This window comes from Diadema setosum, chromosome 1 (assembly GCF_964275005.1).
Source record: "Diadema setosum chromosome 1, eeDiaSeto1, whole genome shotgun sequence".
NCBI lineage: Eukaryota > Metazoa > Echinodermata > Echinoidea > Diadematoida > Diadematidae > Diadema > Diadema setosum.
Window position 1 is genome coordinate 27,076,175 of NC_092685.1, and position 23,819 is coordinate 27,099,993.

At 38.8% G+C, this 23,819-nt stretch overlaps 1 protein-coding gene across 1 annotated transcript; it reads left to right on the forward strand.

The window, feature by feature from the left end:
• The first annotated feature begins 5,046 nt into the window (after window positions 1-5,046).
• On the forward strand, window positions 5,047-22,838 carry LOC140229163 (spermatogenesis-associated protein 7-like). The gene is made up of 10 exons (XM_072309432.1): window positions 5,047-5,177; window positions 7,569-7,649; window positions 8,664-8,753; window positions 11,072-11,119; window positions 13,661-13,782; window positions 14,449-14,903; window positions 16,197-16,457; window positions 18,098-18,160; window positions 19,554-19,689; window positions 20,610-22,838. The coding sequence occupies exons 1-10, from the start codon at window positions 5,153-5,155 to the stop codon at window positions 20,688-20,690; spliced, it is 1,362 nt and encodes a 453-aa protein (XP_072165533.1). The 5' UTR covers window positions 5,047-5,152; the 3' UTR covers window positions 20,691-22,838.
• Window positions 22,839-23,819: the final 981 nt, after the last annotated feature.

Genomic DNA, 23,819 nt, shown 5'->3' on the forward strand with positions numbered 1-23,819 from the left:
CCGCAGGTTGATGTGGGTACATGTACTGTCTGTGGTGGGTACTGTGTGTGTGTTGCAGCTTTGGATTTTTTTTTTTTTTTTGTCAGTATCGACTACTAGTATATGCTAAAACCAGACCAATTATTCTATTCATTGCAAATTTTTGTCTAACGCCACATGGATTACTCAGCTTAAGTTCATATTTTTAGTGTATATTTTAAACACATATTACGTTTCTTATAGAATTACTGCCTTTTTGACATAGAATGAATCAATTTTGAATCCTAAAGTATGAAATTCTGGGGATATGTTTCAAAACGCAGAAGATAAAGACTAGCAAAAAGGGGGCACGGTTCATGTGACTTTCGTTTCACGTGTACGCCGACCTAATTGTAAACAATGGGGTCGGCGTTGTAGCCACTGCTCCATGGGCACCTCCCTGGTCAGTGCAAGATGTATACTAGTACCAGGGAGGTGAGACAAATCACCTCCCTGCTAGTACACAGAGTGCCAATGGTCAACGTGTTTACTTCTGTGCAAATATAGTCTGGTTTCCAGACCGCTTGCCAACTTTAGTCCCTTCACGAACAACAACAACAACCAAAAAAAAAAAAAAAAAAAAAAAAAAAAAATGCGCCCTCTGCGGTGTTTACCAATCCAGGGAGGTACCAACGAGATTTTTTTTTTTCTCAGTGTAGAGATGAGTACACTGTTGTTTTTTTTTTTTTCATTTTTATAGGCACAAGAGTACAAAAACTATAAGGGAGGTACGAGGGTGGGGGTACTAAGCAGGGAGAAGTCTCTCTCTCTCTCTCTCATGCCATGGAGTTCCATGTTCACATAGTAATGTACTCCACGAATAGTCAATACAGGCAAATGGTCTGGAACCAGAGTAGCCTAATGGTACCTCCTCGAGATTATCGATAATACACAAAAAACTCAACCACGCTTGTCCATGGCTGTTTCTTTCAGTGTGTTACAGATTTCTTTCTCTCTGTTTTTTTTTTCTCTCTCTCTTGGTCTACCCCCCCCCCCCCTCTTACACTCTTTCTCAAGGCTCTCAATCAGAAGATTCTGAGTTCATTCAAATCCTTTTACAAGATGTTTTACTTCATAGGCCCATCTTGTACCCGGGGATGTTCTTTATAGGTAGTAAGGTACGAAGAGGTAGGCGTAGGCTACTCCGTATCCATAAAGACATAGGCCTAGGTCCTATTGTGATTATCATCAACACTCTAACAGTATGATTATCGTACCGTTAATCTGAAAATAAGAATAAGATTCGTTATTCTGAAAGTTCATTAATTTCAAAAACGAAAAAAAGAAAAAGAAAAAAAAAAACAAAGTTCGGAATTTTGAAGGTTCGTTAGTATGCACCTTCTTTTCATTTACGGATTAAAGGGTGTGTACAGTTGTGGTCGAGGTGAGGATTTAGCTTTTAACGTTTTGCGAGATATTCAGAAACCACTCTTTAAGATGTCAAAGAGCATGCAGTTCTAAGGGGTATCAAAAGTTTATTCGATGAAAATCGGTTTTGAAATGGCTGAGATATCCAAAAACAAGGTGAAGCAAAGAGATCCTAATAAAGTTGTGGCATGTCGCCTTTTATTATTAGCACTTTTTTTGATATCTCAGCCATTTGAAAACCAATTTTCATCAAATAAACGTTGAATCCTTCTTAAAATTACATGCCCTTTTCATATTTCATAAGAGGCTTTTCATTGTCACCTGGGAATGTTCAAAACATGAATCCCCACCTCAACCAGTACTGTACAGTCCCTTTAATGAACCTTCGGAATAACAACAACAACAACAACAGCAAAATCTAATTTCATTTTCACATTATCAAAAATTCAGAATAACAAACCTATTTTCATTTTTGGATTATCGAACCTTCGGAATAATGAAACCCTTTTCATTTTGGGAATAACGAACCTGTGGAACCTTTTTCAATACAGAATTTGTGTGTTTTGGCACACTGAACATTTGGAATAACAATTCCTAATTAATTCCTTTTCAGATTAACAAACCTTCGTAATAGCAAACATCATCCCAATTAATTTTGTGATGTCACAAAATAAAAGTGATGTAGAAAATGAATTTCACAAATTCTCATACTCATACTCTTGACTCGTTGATATTATGATTTCTACTCCATGACTTCTGAGGGAGTGATAGGTCAAGTAATGTTCTAATTCCTTGAAGAGTGATTACGAAGTGAAATTCCTGTCTATTTTGATATAAATATTATTAGTATCGCTCAACTCCTGTAGTGACACTTGCTGTAGTGATCTCATCTCTGGAGGGCGGCACATCTTATTGAATGTGTGGATTTTCCGATATTTCTCGGAATTTCATTGCGTGTTTCACTGATCTTTGTGCATGCACTATAGTTAGACTAGGTTATCCACACACATACTTTTCCCCCGGTATCATTTTAATTCAACTGATTATTTAAAGGTATCTTTCAGATTTCGTACAGAGACTACAGAATTTTTTTATTCTGATGCAACATTATTAAACGTTAAAAAAAAATCTAGATAAATTTTACCAAAAGTGTTGCAATTCTAACAAATGCAGAATCTCACTTTGTTCTCCCCTCTCGTGTCCTCCATCACTCTCCCGCTGCACTTGAGATGTTTAGATTTTTAAATAAGTTGAACAGTAAATGAGACATAGTCGCGCAAGCGTTAATCGCATTATTAAAACATCACCTGCAAATGGCGATTCTGCTTGTATAAGCCAATTAGCAAATCTATAATCATATTCTACACAAAATATACACCAAATGAAATCCTCTTTTGGTAATTATTCACCTCTTTTCTCGCCATAGTTATGTTTATTTATTTACCCCTTCTTTTCATTGTTTTCCTTTTATTTGTTAAGTGTATATTTATGATTGAGGTTTGTTTTCATAGAGTAAAGTCCCTCTACTCCCCATGGTATACGGGTTTTATTTTGATTTTAGTATGAGTAATATTTGCATCATTGTATCCACTGTGTGTATAGACGTCATAAATAATGTATGATTATTATCCACCATATTCATTCTATTTCCAATGCTTGAATGTACATATTTGTTTTTATTTGTATGCTAGGACCCCTTTGAAAATTAGCCCTGCTAACTATGGCTAAATGGGCAATCCTTCACTTGAGTGGAGAATGCATAAAAATAGAATAAGATAAAAATAGAATATAGTTTGTAAATGTCATGGGTTTCTGATATACAGTTTTGATAAAGAACTAACACACCGGGTGGTAATTTGGCTCAGTCAGGACGCGTCTGCCTCCCAATCCAAATGACTGTACGGTTCGCTCTTTCTCGTCTGAATTACTGAGCAATGTTGTGTGTAATCATAAAACATACAGGTTCAAATAAGAGGCAAAAACACTCTGCCCCATCAACAAGACATAAAGTGGATGTCCGTGAGTGGGAGAGTCGCAATTCGTACACATAAAAGATCCACAACGTAAAAAGCAGGGTGCATGAAGTCAGTGGTCCGCCTCACATTCAACTGGACCCCGTAGTGGAAGGCCATCTAGCACGTGCAGCCGAATTAATATGGGCTATCATCCAGCCATCTTGTAACATGGAAAAAATAATGAAAGACAAACATACAATTGTCTTACTTTTTCTTGGAAATTTTCCAACTACCGTCACCTTGAGTGTGCATTAGATCGCAGAATTTCGATTCTAAAAATGCAAAGAAAGCAAGCTCCCTCCATCTGCAAGGTCGCTGCCCTTAGTTGTTAGATTATCGAATAAAAATATATGAGAAATACCATGCAACAAATAAATACATGTAATTTCGTTGGGCCTTTTTTATTTTACAATTTGAATAAATAGTTCATCGGTTTTTTTTTTTGGTTTTTTTTTGGTTTTTTTTTTTAATGAACCATTTAAAATATCCTACCCAAAGTGTGCACTAGATCATTGAGTTTCAATTATGATTTCTGTTTCTGGTCCATTGTGTTTGGTTTAGGGGATCAAGCCCCCCCCCCCCCTCCTCCCCCACCCTCACTGGGTTGAAATGTAGACACATATATCACTGTTTCAAGTGTGCATGAATTGATGTGATGTGATATTTGTATTTATATTTCTTTGTAATTTTTTGTAATCATATCTTTATTTTAACAGCAACAAAGAACATGTGAACTTTTACATCGGGTCCATGGTCTTATTCTGGACACAACGATCAAGAAAGGTAATGATATAGTTACAAATGCTAACGGGTGAACAAGTTATAATATGACAATAAGTACAACAAATTTTTTGATGATTGACAAAGCTATCAGATAACAATGCAGCAAATCATCGTACATTTCTCCAGTTTACATATTAAAGTGTCAATCCGACATATCTGTATTTATCTACGATATATTGCTAAAGTGTTTAAGTATCAATCCGCTAAATCATTACATTTGTCCAGATAATATATTACATTAAGATCTGAGTGTTAAGTGCCAATGCAGTAATCATATTTGTCCAGGACACATATTACATTTCTAAGTGTCTAATATACTTACATATACCGTATTACATTTCCAAGTGTTCAACGTCCCACCAAAACTGTTCTTTTCTTACGTAGAATATTGTGAAAGAGGACACTTGATGGAAGTGGTGGGACTTTGGTTTGATTTATAGTCAGCATAAAACTGAAATATTAATCATCATACAAACAAACAAAAGTTGTGAAATAGTAGGCCTACGTACGTTGTATCGAAAAGCGAGCTGATATCTGTCGCGATATTAGAAATAAATTGCAGTGAAGTTATACCCCATTAGGTTCTTTCAGCGATTTTTCATAATAACTATGATTCATATGCATTCTTTAGAGAAATGGGGATTTTTTTCTCGAAGTTCATTATACATTAACACAGTCAGAGCAATTAGTGTTAGTGTCTTTAGGAAACTGTAATCGTTGCCATGGATTCTAGTCACGCGCTTGCGCATACTACATCATGTCGTATCGATTTTGTTTTTATTTTCTTGGTGTTTTTTGGTCTCTCCCGGAAACGCCCTCTATCGGATGAGTGAGAAGTAAAAATCAAAACACACTTGCATACCATAGGTCCTACCGTGTGAGAAAGCGTTAGACGTCAACGTAGGTAGTGAAGATGGTGTATATTTCCATTCTGTTCCGCTAAACGCCAGCAAGACTTTCAGAGAAATATGGCTGATCCAAGTTATCGCAGAAGTAAGAAGTATATGAAGATTTTGTGTTATTACATAGAGAAATTACCGGTAACGGTAGGCGTGATACTCGCAAGGCGTCGCTAACGACGACAGCTGACAACGGTCCCATATACAGTAATTTATGTCGGTGTTTTACATATTTACAACTGAAACGATTTTCTACATAATTTACACAATAATACATTGGAACTCGTCCGTAGACGGTGGTAACGATGCCTGATGGTGGTGGTTGTGGTGGTGGTGGCCAGTGGCACACAGGGGTTGGCTGCATTAAGCTGAGGACAGTGAGGTAGTATTGCTATGTGAGTAAGCTAAACGGTAAACGTAAGCATGGTAAGCAGTATTGCCAGCGCAGTAGGCCTAGATCTATTACAATTACTAGATCTAGAACCTATAGAGGTCTAGTGTCTATAGACATTATTGGTCTGTGATAGGTTTACGTTTACCGTTTAGCTTACTCGTGCACCACCCCTTTAAACACCAATAATATTGAATTTAAGTTTACAAAAGCCTAGAAATGCACGAATTCATGCACTGCTAATGGCATGCTATGCTGGCTGCTTGAGACTCCAGAGTTGAGCTGAGTAGGGTACTGTAAAAGTGAACATTTTTGTCAGTTTGTAGTGTTAAAATTTTTGCGCATTTCGCTTCGTGCAACCAGAAACTAGCGCGAAAATAAAACACGCAATATTTTTGCTTGCTGTATTATGTTCAGGATGTTGATGTCTTCATCCTGCGGAATTAAAAACAGGCGAAACTCTTCTTAATCTTACCATATGCTTACCCAGCCGATAACTAAACACATCCCAGCCCAGTCGCTGTATAAATAGCGACAGGGTTGTACCGTCATGACCCACAACACAAAGAGGGCCCAACGATCGCATTGCAATCGCTTTGAGTTTTGATACTTTAGATCATTTTTTGTCACCTCAAACTCGTCTAATATAAATCTTCATTATTGAGACTTCATATCTGTCATCCAAAATTGCAATTTTCACACAAAAACCACGTTGCAAAATTATTCAACCCCCTGTATAAATACACATGGATGAATAATGACAAATTAAAAGCCACATGCATGTGTTCTGAGGTGAGTGCCAGATTTTATTTATCATCCATCTAAAATTGGAACGTTTACATGCCCAAAAAACAGGCAACGTGGTTTTTGTGTGAAAATTGCAATTTTGGATGGACTATGAAGTAAATCTTGACTTTTGTTTCGGTATTCAATTGTAATTAACTATCTGTTGACTACAGTTGTACGTGAATGATTTAGTAACAGTCTGCAGTTGCAATGTTATTCTCTTTGCCAAAATGTCAAAAATGCATGGTGGGTTGAATAATTTTGCTGCCAACTGTATACACTTATGTCAAAGTACTATGTTATAAGCTTGACGTTGTTTGATAATGACAATCCTAACACATTTAAAGGGGACCAGGGCCAGTGCTCATTCGTTCGTTCGTATTTATTTTTTCTTCTCAAATCAAATCAAATAAAAAATTAATTACATCAATATGACAAATTTAAACAAAACCTATCCAAATGACAAAGGAGCAACACAAAAAGTGCAGTTTATACAACATGCATAACATTCATAGTTACATATGTAATACAAATAAGGCAGTACATTTGATTCAATAAGGAAGCAGGAGACTGTCAGCTTTGAAAGAAAACAGAGATGTTTGTGTTTTCAGGGAGTCGGGTAAAGCATTCCGTATCGGGTCTGTGATGCATCACTGACCTATGAGCTGTAAGTGCTATTTCAGCATCTCTCACTGTCAGTATTTGAAGCAATATGGAAAAGCAAATTTCGGCTGGTGTGACCTTGACAGCTAGCAGTCAAATGGGAAAAATCGAAAGTCGGCTCCCAATTTACAACCTTGCCCTATTTCCTCATACTGTCCGCATATCTAACTCTTGCTGTCCGCAAGTCATCCTGATTGTCCACGTTCATGATTTAATCATTCCTGGTGTAGTCTAGATGTTTCCGTGCTGCCCGGCTACGATTAGCATATTCTGGGGTATTTCACGCTCTTCTGGAGTGATTCCTAGGACACTCCTAGGAATGTCCGCAGTCAGCCCGCGGACATTCCCAGGAATGTCCCAGGACAATACCCCGATTTGCACACTTTTTCCGCGTTTGACGCGGACAGGATGCCGAAATGACAGACTTTGCTTCTGCAACCCTTCCTAGGCTTGTCCGCGCCCCAGTGGACGTCCGGCCTAAAGAGTATATAAATACTTGGTACATGTAATAAATTATATGTGGCAGTTCTTTGCAAGGTAAGATATAATATCAATCTGTTGTATATAACACATGATAGTTAGTATTTTTCTTTGTGATAACAGTGAAAAGATGAAATCAATCATGTTATGTTTATCTTCAACCAGACACTCCAACTCCAGCAGTTCCTCCAAGCCCAGTCTCCTTCAAAGGGCAGCATAAAGGTCATCTAGCTCTTAAGAGCAGTCGTAAGTATATATTAAAAAAGAGTAGCAAACTTTATTTCATATTGGCATCTATTGGGTCTCTTGAATTCTGCCTTCATTAGCGCGCTGATCAGGTAGTTTTGTGTTTTTTGTTTGTTTGTTCGTTTTGTGTGTGTGTGTGTGTGTGTGTCTGTGTCTGTGTGTGTGTCTGTGTGTGTGTCTGTGTCTGTGTCTGTGTCTGTCTGTCTGTGGACAGTGGATAAATAAGGAATGTGTATGTTGTCTTATCATTGAAAGAAAGTGTCAATGTTTCATTGCAGGCTTTTATTATGTAGAATTAGAATTTTAGTAACATCTTTATTGACTTTTTAAACAAAACCCTATGAATTCTTAATTCTTGTAGGTGTTGTAAAAACATGATCTTATGATGGTTTAGCAACAAAACCCATAATCGTATGTAATCAATCATTGTGCTCAGCCATTTTATAATTAGTCAGTATTTGTAGCAATTACATTAATTTGCATCATGAATACCAGTATTTCAGTTTCTAATCGTGAAATACCTGCAGTTGACACAATACCAGCCAACTGCCTAAATTGTGTACATAGAACTCAGTAGGCTACTGTAATGTTCAAACAATAGGAAAAATGTTCCTTGCTGTCAGTAAGAATTGATAGCTGTGTGTTTAACCCTTATCCACGTGCATTCCATGCACCAAGTGAATCCCAAGTATTGAGATGAAAACCACTCTGAAAAATTGTTAGTTTTAGTCAAAACATTATGCATACTTGCCAACTAGTAAGATTTTATCAGATTCAGTAAGATTTTTTACATTAAAAATAGCAAAATCAGATTTTCTGTCAGAGAAATCAGATTTTAAAAAAATATTTAGATATACCTTTCATGTGTATTTTCTGAAGATTTGACCGAAAGTAAGATTTCTAACTTCAGTTTGCATATAAAATAAGATTTTTGCAATCCAGGAGTAAGATATTTCATCTTGAAATGTTGGCAGGTATGCATTATGCAGTATTTTTTATATCCCTCCTACACAGCGTATGCCACAACCTGCAAGAGAGCCCTCAATCAAAATGATGTGGTCACCAATCTCAACGTCCATTACAGGAAGCTGAGCTCGGCCAAATGTAAGTCTCTGAACGTTTTCAAGTCAGCAAAATCTGACTGACCTGAGGGACTACATGAAGGCTTTGTTGAAAAAAAGTTTGCCGAAGTGTACCATACTGTAGTACTTTTTATAAAATGGGTTCAAGAATGTTGCCAATTGGAAGCGCTGAAATGAGTCACGTGTGCTTGTATTAATTTCTCACTAACATGCACGGCCGACGTCACAATGTTTGCACTAGCAGTGCGCACTCAATCAGTTGTTACAAGTGTGTCGCGCGCTACTATACGCGCTCTCAATCCTGTAAACAACTTCTAGTTCGGGCTGCCGGCCGGCCGTTCTTGTGTGCATAACGTGTGGCGTACGTATACTGTACTCTTATACGTACAGTACTTGTATGTGTGTGGGATTTCCGAGTGCGACGTGCGTAAATGTTTGGGACGAACATCTTCGGACATCTTGATCCACAAAGGTACGTGAAAAATGCTGGTAGTTTTCGACCCATTTTATAAAACAAATGATGCACAGGATTATTTCGTGGCGTTAGTGGAGATGCAGCGCACTCTCGGGTATTTACAATGTAGTGCAACATGCACTCGGCTTCGCCTCGTGCATGTTTCACAATTGTAAATACCCTCGAGTGCGCTACATCTCCACTAACGCACTCTATCCTGTGCATCATTTGTATAGTATTGAGCAACATGTATGTATAGAGCAGGGTCGACACGCTAACATTTTTGTATGTGTGTGTGTGTGGTGGCCCGTTTGGGTCACTAAAGATCTTTAAATCTGAAATTTTGGTGTCCTGAAAAATATATAATGTAGTGGCTTGAAATAAAAGCAAAATTTACAATCCATTTTAATCTTAATTGCCTGATTGGGCCATTGAAAAAAAAAAAAAAGCCACCAAACTAAAGTCAAGCCCTGTATAGATACTGTAGACTTTTTATTGTTGGTTATCTTTAGCGGGCTAATGTCTCTGACACTATTTGCAGAGAACTTTATATTGTCTTCGTGGTGTATCTGAACTTTAAAAGTTTTGTGAAAGATACATCGTGTTCAAGCTTCTGCTGCAGATACACTCTCTGCATTAAGTTCTGATACATCTTGTTATTGATGAGAGTCAATTTTTTTTTTCTTTTAAGAGTAGACATTTTAAAGACATGTATTTCCATGTATGTAGTAGTATTGTTTTCTACAAAGTTAAAGGACAAGTTCACCTTCATAAACATAAGGATTGAGAGAATGCAGCAATATTAGTAGAACACATCAGTGAAAGTTTGAGGAAAATTGGACAATCGATGCAAAAGTTATGAATTGTTAAAATTTTTGTGGTGGAACCGCTGGATAAGGAGACTATTAAGGCTCGTGATGTCATATGAGTACAACAGTATAAAGAAAATGTAAAGAAAATTCAACATATTTTCACTTTTTTCGCATAATAAAAGAGCACTTGACTTGCCTCTTTCTAAGGGCAATGGGAATAATATTACCCATAACATATGTCAGTAACGAGTCAAGGGAATGTGAAAAATTCATAACTTTTGAACGGATTGTCCGATTTTCCTCAAACTTTCAATGATGTGTTTTACTAATATTGCTACATTTTCTCAATCCTCATGTTTATGAAGATGAACTTGTCCTTTAAGGACTGATACAAAAAAAAAAAAGTAACGGTCATATAATGTGCAGGTCTCTCTTGCCTCTCAAACGATGCCATATGGTACACATTTCACTTGTCCAAATCTCTTTGCTTATTCCATGTTTACTTTATGTACAATGAATTTGTGCAAGTTTTTTTTTTTAATTAATTTTTTTTTTTTTTTTTAGTTGAGAAAGCATATTGACATTATTTGCACCAAAAGGTAACTAACATTGCTAGATGGTGAAATACTGGTCAAAATATGGCTTGCTTTTTTCATAGCATCCTGTCCTGAATGGCATTCACTTCGCAATCAATGACATCTGTGATGCAAGAGATTGTGTGACGTAACCTGTTTAGGATAAGCTGATGTTGCTATAACATGTTTCCTATAGACCCCTGCCCAAGTATACTCGGGACTAGTCTTAAAGGGGTTAATGTCAATTTGCATCGGAGCCAAGTCTTTTGACACAGCCTGTACAATCAATGAAAATTAAATGATTTATATCAGTCATGGGGAATTTCAGATGGAACAAGTAGATAGCTTTGTCTTTACTTTCTTTCACAGCTGCTGAAATGTAAATACACGGTAGAAATGTAAATACACGGTAGGATGTTGTTGCATAAAAGAGGTGTGCTTGTGATGTATACTGCAACAGATCGAATGTACGTTTTGATTTCTGTGTTCTGATTCACAGCACGAATTGATTCTACTACACCAAAGACATGGACATTGAGCACTGTCAGTGAGTATCTTACCTGGGTAGTTTCATTTCATGTCACACCGACATGTCACACCGACTCCACAAGTGTGTTTGTACAATCTTAAAAAAAAAAACCAACAACATAAACCCTATTTTTTGCTTGTTTTTTTTTTATCTTTTAGGAAGTTCAGTCCAAATCCTAACATGGCCATGTTTGTATTCAATCACTGTTTAAGATACAAAGAGAATTTCCTATAGTTTTTAGCTTACCTGAGCCAAAGGCTCAAGTGAGCTATTGCGATTGTTCTTCGTCCGGCGTGCGTCGTGCATAATCTTTTTATATTTTCATCTTCTTCTTGAAAACCCCAAGACTGATTTTCACCAAACTTGGCAGGTAGCATCCCTAGGGGGTTAGGATCTCAATTTGTAAAAATGGGCACCATGCCCCATCCAGGGGGCCCCAGGGGGCCCAAACCCCCCAAAATTAAGGAATCTTTAAAACTCTTCTTCTCTAGAACCAGAAGTGATGGAGCTAAGTTAATACTTTGAGCTAGTAAATTGATGACTGTAGTTTCAAGTTTGTTCATGGCGGAATCTGAGGTGCCCCCTTTGGGACCCAGGGGAGGGATCCTAATGGGGCCTAAATTGTACATTTTCATCTTCTTGAAAACCCCCTGACCGATTTTCACCAAATTTGGCAGGTAGCATCCCTAGGGGGATAGGATCTCAATCTGTTCATATGGGCACCGTGTCCCACCTGGAGAGCTCCCAAGGGGCCCAAACCTTCCAAAATTAAGGAATCTTTAAAAATCTTCTGTAGAATCAGAAGTGATAGAGCTAAGTTAATACTATGAGTTAGTACATTAATGACTGTAGTTTGTTCATAGCAGATCCGGGGTGCCCCCCTTAGGGGCAGGGGGGAGGGGATGGGTGGGGAGGTCCAAATTGGGGCCTAAATTGTACATTTTCATCTTCTTCTCGAAAAGCTCATGATGGATTTTCACCAAACTTGGCAGGTAGCATCCCTAGGGGGTTAGGATCTCAATTTGTGCAAATGGGCACCATGCCCCACCCAGGAGGCTCCAGGGGCCCCCAATCCCCCAATTTACGGGGGGGGGGGGGGGGGGGGGGGGGAGGGGAGGTGGTCCAGATTTGGGCCCTAATTGTCCCCGCCGAACAAGTTCGAGCAGGGGACTATGAAACGGGCTCCGTACGTGTGTGTGTCCGTGTGTCCGTCCGTCCGTCCGTCCGTGTGTCCGTCCGTGTGTGCGTCCGTGTGTGATCAAAATCTTCAATTTGCTACTTCTCTGTCATTTATGAGCCAATTTTGATTCTGTTTGCTTTATATGATAGCACTACATGGGAGCTTTGAAACTTCCACACAGAATTTCAGTCGTGACCTTTGACCTTGACCTTTGACCTATATTGTACATTTTGCTACAAAATGCTACTCCTTCGCCATTTCTAACCCGATTTCGATTCCGTTTGCTTTATGTGATGGCACTAGGTGAGGGCTTCAAAACTTCTACACAGAATTTTGACCTTTGACTTCTTTGACCTTTGACCTTGATTTTTGACCTATATTGTACATTTTGCTACAAAATGCTACTCCTTCGCCATTTCTTACCCGATTTCGATTCCGTTTGCTTTATGTGATGGCACCAGGTGAGGGCTTCAAAACTTCTACACAGAATTTTGACCTTTGACTTCTTTGACCTTTGACCTTGATTTTTGACCTGTTTTGTACATTTTGCTACAAAATGCTACTCCTTCGCCATTTCTTACCCGATTTTGATTCTGTTTGCTTTATGTGATGGCACTAGGTGAGGGCTTCAAAACTTCTACACAGAATTGTGACCTTTGACTTCTTTGACCTTTGACCTTGATTTTTGACCTATATTGTACATTTTGCTAAAAAATGCTACTTCCGGCGGGGACATATATTACGCACCGCGTAATTTCTACTTTTCCTTGTTGTACATTTTCATCTTCTACTTGAGAATGCCTGGTGAAACTTTAGTAGAGCTGTGTGTAATTTAGATTAGTGACTGCGTGTAAGGTAAACTTGCGATACTCAGGTGAGCGCGAGACCCCCCCCCCCCCCCCCACCCCCCAGGTCTCTTGTTTGCTGAACTGATCATGGGCTCCAAATCAAGCTGAAATCCTCAGTTGCTGACTCAATTGTTTTAATCCATGAGTAAAATGTTATTGGTCATAGTTCTGGATAGACTTCAGTTCATGTCAGATCTATGCTATTTTAGTTTCAATGACAAATTACTGAACATATTTCTGTTGCAAAAGCTTCAGAAGGTTGATATACAGTGAAAATTTAATAAGCCGTACCATTATTTGTTTTATCATTACTTTACCCGCTGCACCTTGAGCACATTAATCATGTGGAATTGCCGCATCAATTACCCTGTATTATTGTTATTACTATTAAATGTATCTGATGTCAAGCAGTCTTGAAATGTAATTCATAGTCCAATTTGAGTAACTGAATAGGTGCTACAGACAGAGAACTAAACTCTTTTTTTCTCTCTCTCTCTCTCTCCTTTTTTTTTTTTTTCTTACATCTTATAGAAAAGGATCAGCTGAGAAGGCAGGCCATGGAAAAGCAGAAGAAAAAACTGGCTAGTCAGAAATCATCTTCCCGTCCTGCTTCTAGGAACACCATTGGCACTAACGCTGATGACCTCAATCTTGTAAGACTATGCTACCTCTCTTTTAGAATCACACACACACAAAAAAAAAACAACAGACAAATTGATTGATTAATCGATTTGATTTGATTTCTGAATTTCTTTTTCATACATAAATGCAGTACAAAGTCAATTGAACAAACTAATTGAGCACAGCATTATTTGAATCTGACAGTTCTTAACAGATTAATTAAAATATCCAACATTTTCTAACACCATGCAAAGATGAAATAGAGCAGGCATTATTTTATGCGTAGTGCAAACATAGGATTCTGTGTATCTGCCGTTCAAAAGACAAATTAAGCAACTTTGGATATAACAGAAATACAGGAGACCATCATCATAAGCAAACACTTGACAAGTATAATGGCCTCAGAAATGATTGTCTAAACAATACAACATACTAAGAATATAATGAATTAATCAAATGACTCAGAAATGTGTGTGTGTGTAAATGTTTTAACTATGTTATGTGCACTGTTTCCCTTAGGCTTTTTAGGTGTTCAGTTGTTCCTGTCCTCTGTGTGTGTGTGTGTGTGTGTGTGTGTGTGTGTGTGTGTGTGTGAATAAAGACCCCTCCCCTTTCCTTCAATATTAATGGAGTAAGTGATAAGCTTGACCGATGCTTTTTATCAATTTCTCTTAATGATGCTATCACCAACCATTCAGGATCTTGATGAGGACCTCGCAGACTACGGCATTCCTGATAACCAGGTGCCCCGCAGCGCGCCAATGACCCCCACCAAGGCCTTCCGTCCACACAGTGCCTACTCCGACCGCAACCAGCACACCGGCCGGCCGCGCACCAGCCAATCACAGTTCAACGCCACGTCCGGCACGTACCGCAGCGGCAGGAACGGCGAGCTGAACACGACAACGATGGATTACCGGTCCGCCAGGACGCCCAACAAGCAGTCGGGAGACATTTTGGACAAGCGGGCCAGCAAGTTCACGGAGGCAAACAGGATGCACACCCCACGAACCCTCAAGACAAATGCCACTTCCAGACTCTCCCAGTCGAGGAACTATAATCCACCAAAGAAGAAAAACAGCAGTGGGACCAAGAGATTGGAAGAAACAGAGAACTATGAGCAGGACAGAGATTGGGATGTGAGGAATACCAGGTGACCAAGGATTTCTCGTTTCTTTGTTTCTGTGATCATTTTATATTTTCCAATTCTTTAAGAGGAATTTTTTCACGTGAATTTTTCAGTGCTAACAATCTTTTCCTCAACATTTCTAACAAGATGTAATGTATCTTTCATATCGTATGAGGCACAAGTGTTATTGTGTAACTACATTACTTGTATTTTGTTGTTTCTTTTTCAGTCTTGTTATATAATAAGAATAATATTTGATATTTTTAGAGCGCCTTTTCCAGTGGATACAAAGCGCTATGAGGTTGCCATAGGAGATAAAATTACAAATTACCAGGCAGTGGCAGTACAAGTCCAGTGCATATTGTTATAGATATTTGTACTGTAACTGACCGGTAATATGGAAGTATGAAGGGAGTCTGGGCTTATGAAAGCATTATTTTTATGTATTTCTATTTCTGTATTAAAGGCTGTTGAGGGAAAGCAGTATGTGTACTGCCATGGAACTACATGAAATGTTTTGTCCATATCTGGTGCTAGATTGAATAGTAGTGTCACCTCACATAACTGTCAAAGAGGAATGGATGCTGAGATTGTGTATGCCAATTGGGAATGAAAAACAATGCCTTCCACAATTTTTGTTTGGTGCAATTCCATCAAAATGTGCAGATTCCTGGAAAGTTATGATTGCAATTTTATCAGAGACTTTACTTGCATGGAACAGATACTATTTGTAGGAACTGTCACAGAGCTGTGAAGACATCTGTGACATGGTTGTTTCTTTTAGTATGGCATACTCGGTGAGGCATTTATCTCCTCTATGTTAAAAGAGACCTCCTGATGATTTGTAGACTTTTACATTTGAACAACTATAGATTAGTTATACTAAGTACAGAGTCTCAGAATCTATAGTGATTAGGATGAGGAATCAGAATGTTTTCAAAACTTATAAGAAATTGCAATGAACAGAGATGATGACATGGCAGCCTCACTGTAAGAATGCGTGAATTGGGGTTCAAGGAAACAGAACAAAAGAAGAAGGCATGCATAGATTTTACACAGGTGGACTTGTTAAGCAAGCAGTATCGTAATGGAATTGCACTGCTACAGTTTTGAAATATGCGAGGCTCCTATGTCATCAACACTGTTCAGTGTAATATGTTTTAAGATTTTTCAGAGTATTGGTTTCTCTACTCAAGGACCACGTAAATTCCACTAATCAATACATGGAGCTGTCAATTTATTTAGTACGTGATGTGATACTATGAAAATTGTCTGGAATCCCCCTTTAACACTGTATGACAAATGGATTCCATGCAGAAACTTGCACTCCAGAGAGCAGCTGAAGGAGCTGGATAAGCGGGACCGGAGGGAGAATGCCCGCCTCCAGCGCGCCGAAGACCACCTGAGGTGGGTGGAGGAGCAGGCCCTCCGCGTCCAGACGCTGGAGATCGACGATCAGGAAGACGACGACCAGCTGCAGCCGATGTCGTCGACCCTGAAGCCGGCCAGGAAGGGGGCGAGGACGCCACTGGGCGGAACCCAGGATCTGAATGTCAGCTACGGCAATCAGTCTCTAAGGTACGTATGTATTCTGTCTCCAGATATGGGATTTGAGATGGGCGTATATTTTGCTTTAATGTTTGTTTGTTTCATTTTCCATCTGACACGATGGCTGGACAACCCATATTCAGCTGCACTAGCTGGTCTTCCATGGTGTCCAGTTGGATGTGAGGCAGGACCACTTTAGGTTGTGCACTCTGCTCTTTGTGATGAATGAATGAAGCAGGATAATTTATGTGCATCAGTTGTTACTCTTTCACACACGTGACCTCCCATTCTATGTCCTATCTGAATGACACTGTGAGCAAGGACAACGTATTAAGATAGCCAGAGGAGCTTAATCGCAGTCTCTGTTGTACAAAAACAAGAAAGAACTGAGGAGTCCACTGTTCCTAATATCAAAGCTGTCATCCATATTTGAGCACCTTGTTAATCCTATTATAATGCCCAGGAACTCCGCTTTAACTCGCCAAGATTTTTCATAGATGAGCATGCAGTAATCCACCCAAATGTGACCTAGTTGTGAAAGTTACCAAGCCCACTCAGTTGTATCAACAGAAAAGGGATTAGGGGGGTTATGTAGTCTCTATTCTGTGACAGTCGGTTTCCAGACATCTGTGCTAATTGGCGAAGAAATCACTCCAGTGTGTGTGCCAATCGGAGAACAAAGCACTGTAAGAAGTAATCAAGTTTGAGACCCAAGCCCCATGGCTGCTCATAGAAGATAGAATAAAAATAGTGAATGACCATGGGTGTGATGGTACAAGATTTCGCACGAGGTGAAAGATAGACGCTCTTTTCAATGAAGCGAAGCCAAGTTGAATAGTGCACTTCATCTTTCAGCAAGTGCAAAATCTTGTCCCATTCCATGAATAAAGACCATACACTATTTGTTTTATACAACACCTGGGACGTCAACAGATGTGGTCTACACAGATCCTTGAATTTAGCACAGAAATGGCAACCATTTTCCTTGAAAGGTGACTGAGTAGCGCAATCACAGTCAGTCCAGTACATGTACATAGGTACGCGAAGCCGATCGGTTGAAGTTGTTTACAAAACTGAGTGACAAACTACGCACTTGTGAGTGGAGTTATAATTGTTGAGTGTGCGTGGCAAATGTTTGTTTATTGTGATATCAAAGCCATGCAACGGCACAGAAACTTGTGAATCGATTGTGAGTTTATCATGGGAGTCAACGGAAATTGGTGACATCAGCCACGCAATATCCATTTTTGCTCACACAAAATTGCATTGCTGACAGAGACAGCATGCGATGGTACTTTCAACTGAATGTCGCGTGATGGGCTATCAACCAATCGGATAGCAACATTCTTTTTAGGTTTTGTATAACAGTTATGGATGGTGTGTGTTGGCTGTGAAAAAGCCAGTGGAAAGTGAAACTCATCATTCACCTGGACTCTGTGTCGGTAGCAACTGAGCTAATGTGCACTCCCTCCCTTCGTAAAACATTTATCATCCCTTCTTTGTCCATTTTGGATACAAGACATTGCTGAATTCTCATAGAGTGTCATTATCATCAACGTCATCCAAACAGGATTCATCTGCTCATTTGTTGAAGTGTGCATGGTGGAATGACTTCCATCTTTTTCTATGAAGTCCTAAAATACAATGAATGTTTTGTTCACACGTCCCAGGTCTGAGCTGGCTTCTATGACGTACCGGACTCCGGAGCAGGTGACGAAGAGGATGCAAGAGGAGTGAGTAGTCCCCAAGAATTAAACATTAAAAAGTTCAAACTCCTTTATGGATAGATACAAAGCAATTTCATACAATGTTTATGGTGTGTGTGTGTTTTTTGTTTTGAAAGTTAGACAACAGAACAGATCTTCCAAGAATGAAACATTAAGAAGGAACTGCTTTATGAATAGTTACAAAGCAATTCCATGCCATTTTCATGGTGGTTTTTAAAAAGAAAAAGAAAAAGAAAAGACAATCAGAACAGAATGGAAGAGGTGTTATCCAAGCTGGTTTGAAACGAAACCAAGCATTGACATTTTGAAGTTTCGCAAGTTTTCTTGAAACAGTGATAATTGTAGCAAACATATGAGTATGCAGATTAGACAAGATGATGATGTCACCTCTTTACAGGTCTCCCATTGATACACACACTTTTAACAATTACCTTGGGCAGGATTTTTTAATGAAACTTTGACTGTTCTGTACATTTGACTTTACTGTGTTCATTAAAGTCAGGTTGCGGTAGTAGTCACATGATGACAAGAGTGATGATAGTGCTTGTTAGGATGATAATGATGATGACATTGATTGCTTAACTTACGGTAACGGTTGCAGTGGGTATGGATACAAGAATTATGATGGAATGTGCTGGTAAAGGTGATGATGCCTATTCTTTGAAGGTTTCTGTGGTGGTGGAATGTGCGATGATAGGTGGTTTCACTGTATACCATGTATGAAGGTGGTCCTGAAAAGGACCTACCCTGGTACTCAATCTTGGTATTTTGGTAAGCATGTTCTTACTGTCCTCAGGTGGACAGTCTGGGATGGTAGGAACATGCTTACTTAAAAATCAGGATTGAGTAGGTCCTTTTCAGGACCACACTCCCATCCAAGAAAGAATGCACAGTGTACCATGAAACTACCTTCCACCAAGTGATGATGCCTGTTGGCTTCCCTATTGAAGAATATAATTGGTGGGATTTTGCTCTGATGCCATGATATGATGGTAGGGTAAGCAGCAGTTTTGATATAGACAATCATAGCAACTTTAATGTCCATGATCGTTCCAAATGATTGTGGTACCTCTGCCAACATTTTTCTGTTAAGGGTACTTGTGTGTGAGAAGCATGTCCATAGGTCTCTTTGTCCCTTCTCCTACCATCAATGTGAATTTCATTTCCCTTTTGAATTAGGTGTCTTTCTGGCAAATCATCCCTGCTGGTAAACAGGCTACTTTGAGTGAAAGCTTTAAAAAAAAAATGAAGAGGCTGAAGAGCAATAGCAGGATCCATTATTCATGTGAAAATTCCCATAAGATTTTGTGCTTGTAAAAATTCCCTTTAGATTTTGTGTTTGCAAATCGTGCCTCCTCTCATACTCCTGCCAATCCTGCCTTTTTCTCCCCCATACTAGGGAGGAAGAACTGAGGTATCTGGAGTTTGTGACCGATGTGACCAACGACGTCTTGAATCGCGGAATCTACACCAACACCGTCCTCAAGCAGGTGTTTGAGTCTCACATCGAGAGAAACATAGGGAGACTGGACGAGGTGGGTCATGTTCCAAATCATGCGCAAATGAATTCTTCTAGATTCAAGAATTTTGTATCGGTAGTTTCAAGTTCTCTTACTCCACAATTAGAGTGAACAGTAGAATGGCAATTATGTAATATCTCTCCCTCTTTCTCTGATTTCATCATATGTCTGGCTACTCAGTTGAGTACATACCCTAGATGCATTTAACCATGGCTTCAATGTTCACTGCAATGTGTATGCTTGTAGTGCTATTTGCACAGAGTCGGCATGTTCATTAAAACACAACTGGAATAGTTAAACTCACATTGTTATTGTGCTCGTTGCTTAACTTGGATTCAACCTTGTTTAGATTGTGGGAACTCGAATGCTACGGCAACTGATATGAGAATATATACAACTGCAAGGGTGAATGAGAATTTTGACAGAACAGTAGAGTTGTGATAAACATTTTCCATAATACATTCACTGCTCAAGTCAAGAATTTGTGCACTTGATCTCAAGATACCAGTATCATTAATCATCAATGGTTACACCATTGGGTGTTCTTCTAGTAGGTCATACAGAAAGTTGAGCCTTATCTTCGTTAATTAATCAGCAGTTAATCAATGTTTTTGTCGTGGAAAATAGTGTGCTTCGTAACTTTTCGTTAAATGTTGTCTACATTGGAGTGTAGACACTGGATGTTGGTACCTCTGTAGAAATCATCACAATTTTTGGGGCCGGTGAGCAAAGTTTGTGAATACAGTATAGTGCCCTCTTTCGTGAGATAACATAGATTCTTTGTTTTTGTGTAAGACCCTCCTTGACACACTTTAGAGGAATAAAATTACCCACGGCTAAGTATTGAAAAACATAAGCTTAAACAGAATCATGATTACACTTCATAATTTGCGATTAATTTTCCCTAAACTCATCTTGCATTCCTAACATGACAGGTTCGTATGCGACATTTGATGAAGCAGCTGCAGGAGGATTTGGCGATTCCCTCATCGGATCAACCGGGCGATGGGACGTGACCTTGGCCAGCTCCCCCTCCGTGAGGGACCTTTGACCTTTGCACTCCACTAAATCTCTTTCAAACGCATATTCATATATTTTTTAATGATTCATGCCTTGCAATATGTAGCTCATGTAAGCTAGACCTGAAGGAACTGAAGAGCAAATGATATATATTGAAGAAATGCTACAGTAGTAATCCTAGCTGAGATATGTGCTGGGGTAATTGATTAAACTATGATGGTAACCTGAATATACCTTCTGCACATCTCTGCACTAGTTTGTAATACCTTGCAATACTGACCTTGATTTAACTCGTGTGTGAAATTTAAGTAAAAAGGATATTATTTGGATGACACAAGATCATGTGATAGATCATATTTGTGTCACAAAATACTGTAAAGTAGGCATATGCATAATGTATCATAGAGTGTTGGTGTGTGTCTTACAAAATCACAGAATTCGGCACTTTGAACTGTATATTTAGCTAAGATAGCATTTGTAATATCTGTACTTTTTAATGCTGTGGTTTCACAAGCTATTGCAAAGCTAGTAGCAAAACAGGCCAGATTGCATGGTACAGTATTTAATGAAATACATGCACTGATGCGGCTTTTTGACTCATACATTTGGCACTCCTATGTCTTACATTTCATTTCATTTCATTTATTTTTGATTTTTGACAAAAAGTTATACACAATCATTAACACAGTATTATTGTCTGAATACAGAGCATTTAAAATGTTTGCATCAGCATGTGAATTGTTTGATGAGGTAACAAACTTTAAACAGAGTATGTGCCAAAGTAATACCAGACCGTAATCATACTGAATGCTGTTGATAAGAACTCCACGAATACAGCTTTTTTCACCTTGTATGTGGGATTATATGACTCTCTGAATTACTTGTGGGAAATTTGAGCCGTAACACCTTTTCTGTCACCTGAAATCAAACCACAAGCAAAGTTTGTGTAGAAAAGACAGGCACACGCAGGACTACTTCCAGGACGATTGTTTTGATGTGAGTAAAGGGTAATGCACTCCTTCCTGCTAGCAAAATAGATATAGCCAGCCATCATCTGCATACAATGCCGTAAATCCAGAAACATTCACAGTATGAAACTTTTGTGAACTGGAGCCAACAGCCTTTTTTGCTGCATGAAATTTTTGTGACTTGGAGCCGATGGCCTTTTTCTCATCATAAAAATGTTTCGAATCGCCATTGGCATTCAATGCATTGTGTAGAAAGACACTTTGGCGTGCTCCTTTCAAAGTTTGTGAAAGTTTCATGCATGGAAAAATTCCTGGTTTTACTGTACTGTATTTGACTGTAGCTCTGATGTAACTTGCTTCAAATTGCGCTCTGATGCTTGAGATGTGTCAGTTATGCAGTCGGCGGACTTCCTTGATGTCCCATCAAACAAGCAGTCATGCACTCATCACAATTTTTGGCAGGAAAGAAACGTACCATTGTCCACTTTGCTGTACATGCATACAGAGAATAGTGAACCCTTTGAAGTACACTGCAAGCTTCAATTCAGGGCATCGCCAATATGCAAGTGCCTCGCCAATATGCAAGTGCCTTCCTACCAGTCTTGTTCCAGATGCATTGTGGGATTGCTCGGTGGCAAAGTTGGATCTGGTCTGAGCACATTACAGCTTGGCTGTGATGGCCGCAAATCAGTCAAATGGAAAATAAAGCAAACTCGTTTAATGCCAAATTCAAATCGAGGAAAAGAACAATAATGAACAAAATATGTGCATTGATTGCATTGTCTTGTATTTTAATGAAAACATGCACTAAGCAACCAGAAGCGACATTGCCTATGGACTATCCCACAGTGCATCTGTGACAGGGCTCTATGTGTTGTTTTGCACGTTGGTGATACCACAAATTGTTGCCATATCTGCTGACACTCTGAAGTCATGTGTTTCATTTCAATTCCATCACAATGAGGAACTTTTTTTTTTTTTTTTTTGACGTTGAAAAGAGAGCATAAATCATCTCATTTGAGTGACAAGAAAATGTGTGTCCAGACTGTATTCAATTCTCTTTGCATCATTTTATACAGTTTGCCATTTTCAACTGCAACTTGATGCTACATGCATGTGAGATTGAGTTCTAAATTTACTTGTCTCTTTTACAGTGTCTTAGGAATGTTGTTCTTGCTGTTGTTGTATGGGGGGGGGGGGGGGAGGATAAAACGAGAATGATGATGATGATGGATGGTATACCACAGTGTACAGGGCTTTGGTATGTTCACATACCAGTAGAAAGCATTGTTCGATATCAACAAATCTAGACAACTTCCCTGCAGAATATATGTGTATTTTATTTACTGGGTTGCATTTGGCTTCCATGCAGGGTACCCCAACATTTTGAGCACGGATGGAAAGAAAGAAAAGGTTATCTTTCTTGTAAATGAAAAATTCACAAGAAATAGAATCATAAAGACAATCATGGCAGCTGTAACATAAAGACGTCATCAAGACTTGTGTGAATCTGTCAACTTTTTGTGAAGCCTTATAGCAGCTGCTGGATCTTAAGGAAGCAATATCTAAAAGATGTTTTCAAACAGACATTTGACGCCATAAAAAAAATGTTCTCTTACATGTATCTCTGTCCTGCTATGCCAATGTCTTTTTATGAGAAGAAAATGAAAACACCTTACAGCATTGGGATTGTGAAGTCTTTAGAATATATCTATGGGTAAATATAAACCAATCTTCAAAATATGTTTTGTGGCTTGTGTACTTAGTGAAGACTCCTCCATTTTTTCATGTGACAAACAAAAGAGCAGCACATTGTTGTGAAAATCAGTGTTGATGTATCTAAATTCAGACTGAATTGATGATTAAAATTTTGATGAAATTTCACAGCCTTGAAACAGTTGTTTTGCTATCTGATGATTTCTGTAAGTTAAGCTGTTCTCTCTTCTTCCAAAACAAATGCACTTTCTCCTGAAATCATGATGTCTTGTTGTAATTTTGTTGAGGGTGATTTTACAATCGGAGCACTGATCGCGCACTTGCACCATGTGTGCTTATGGAAGGTGGTCATAGCACTATCGCTGGAATGTTAATATTTGCAAGTTTAGAAGATGACAACCGCTACAACAGGATGGAAACATTTGAACTCGTTACCCAAAA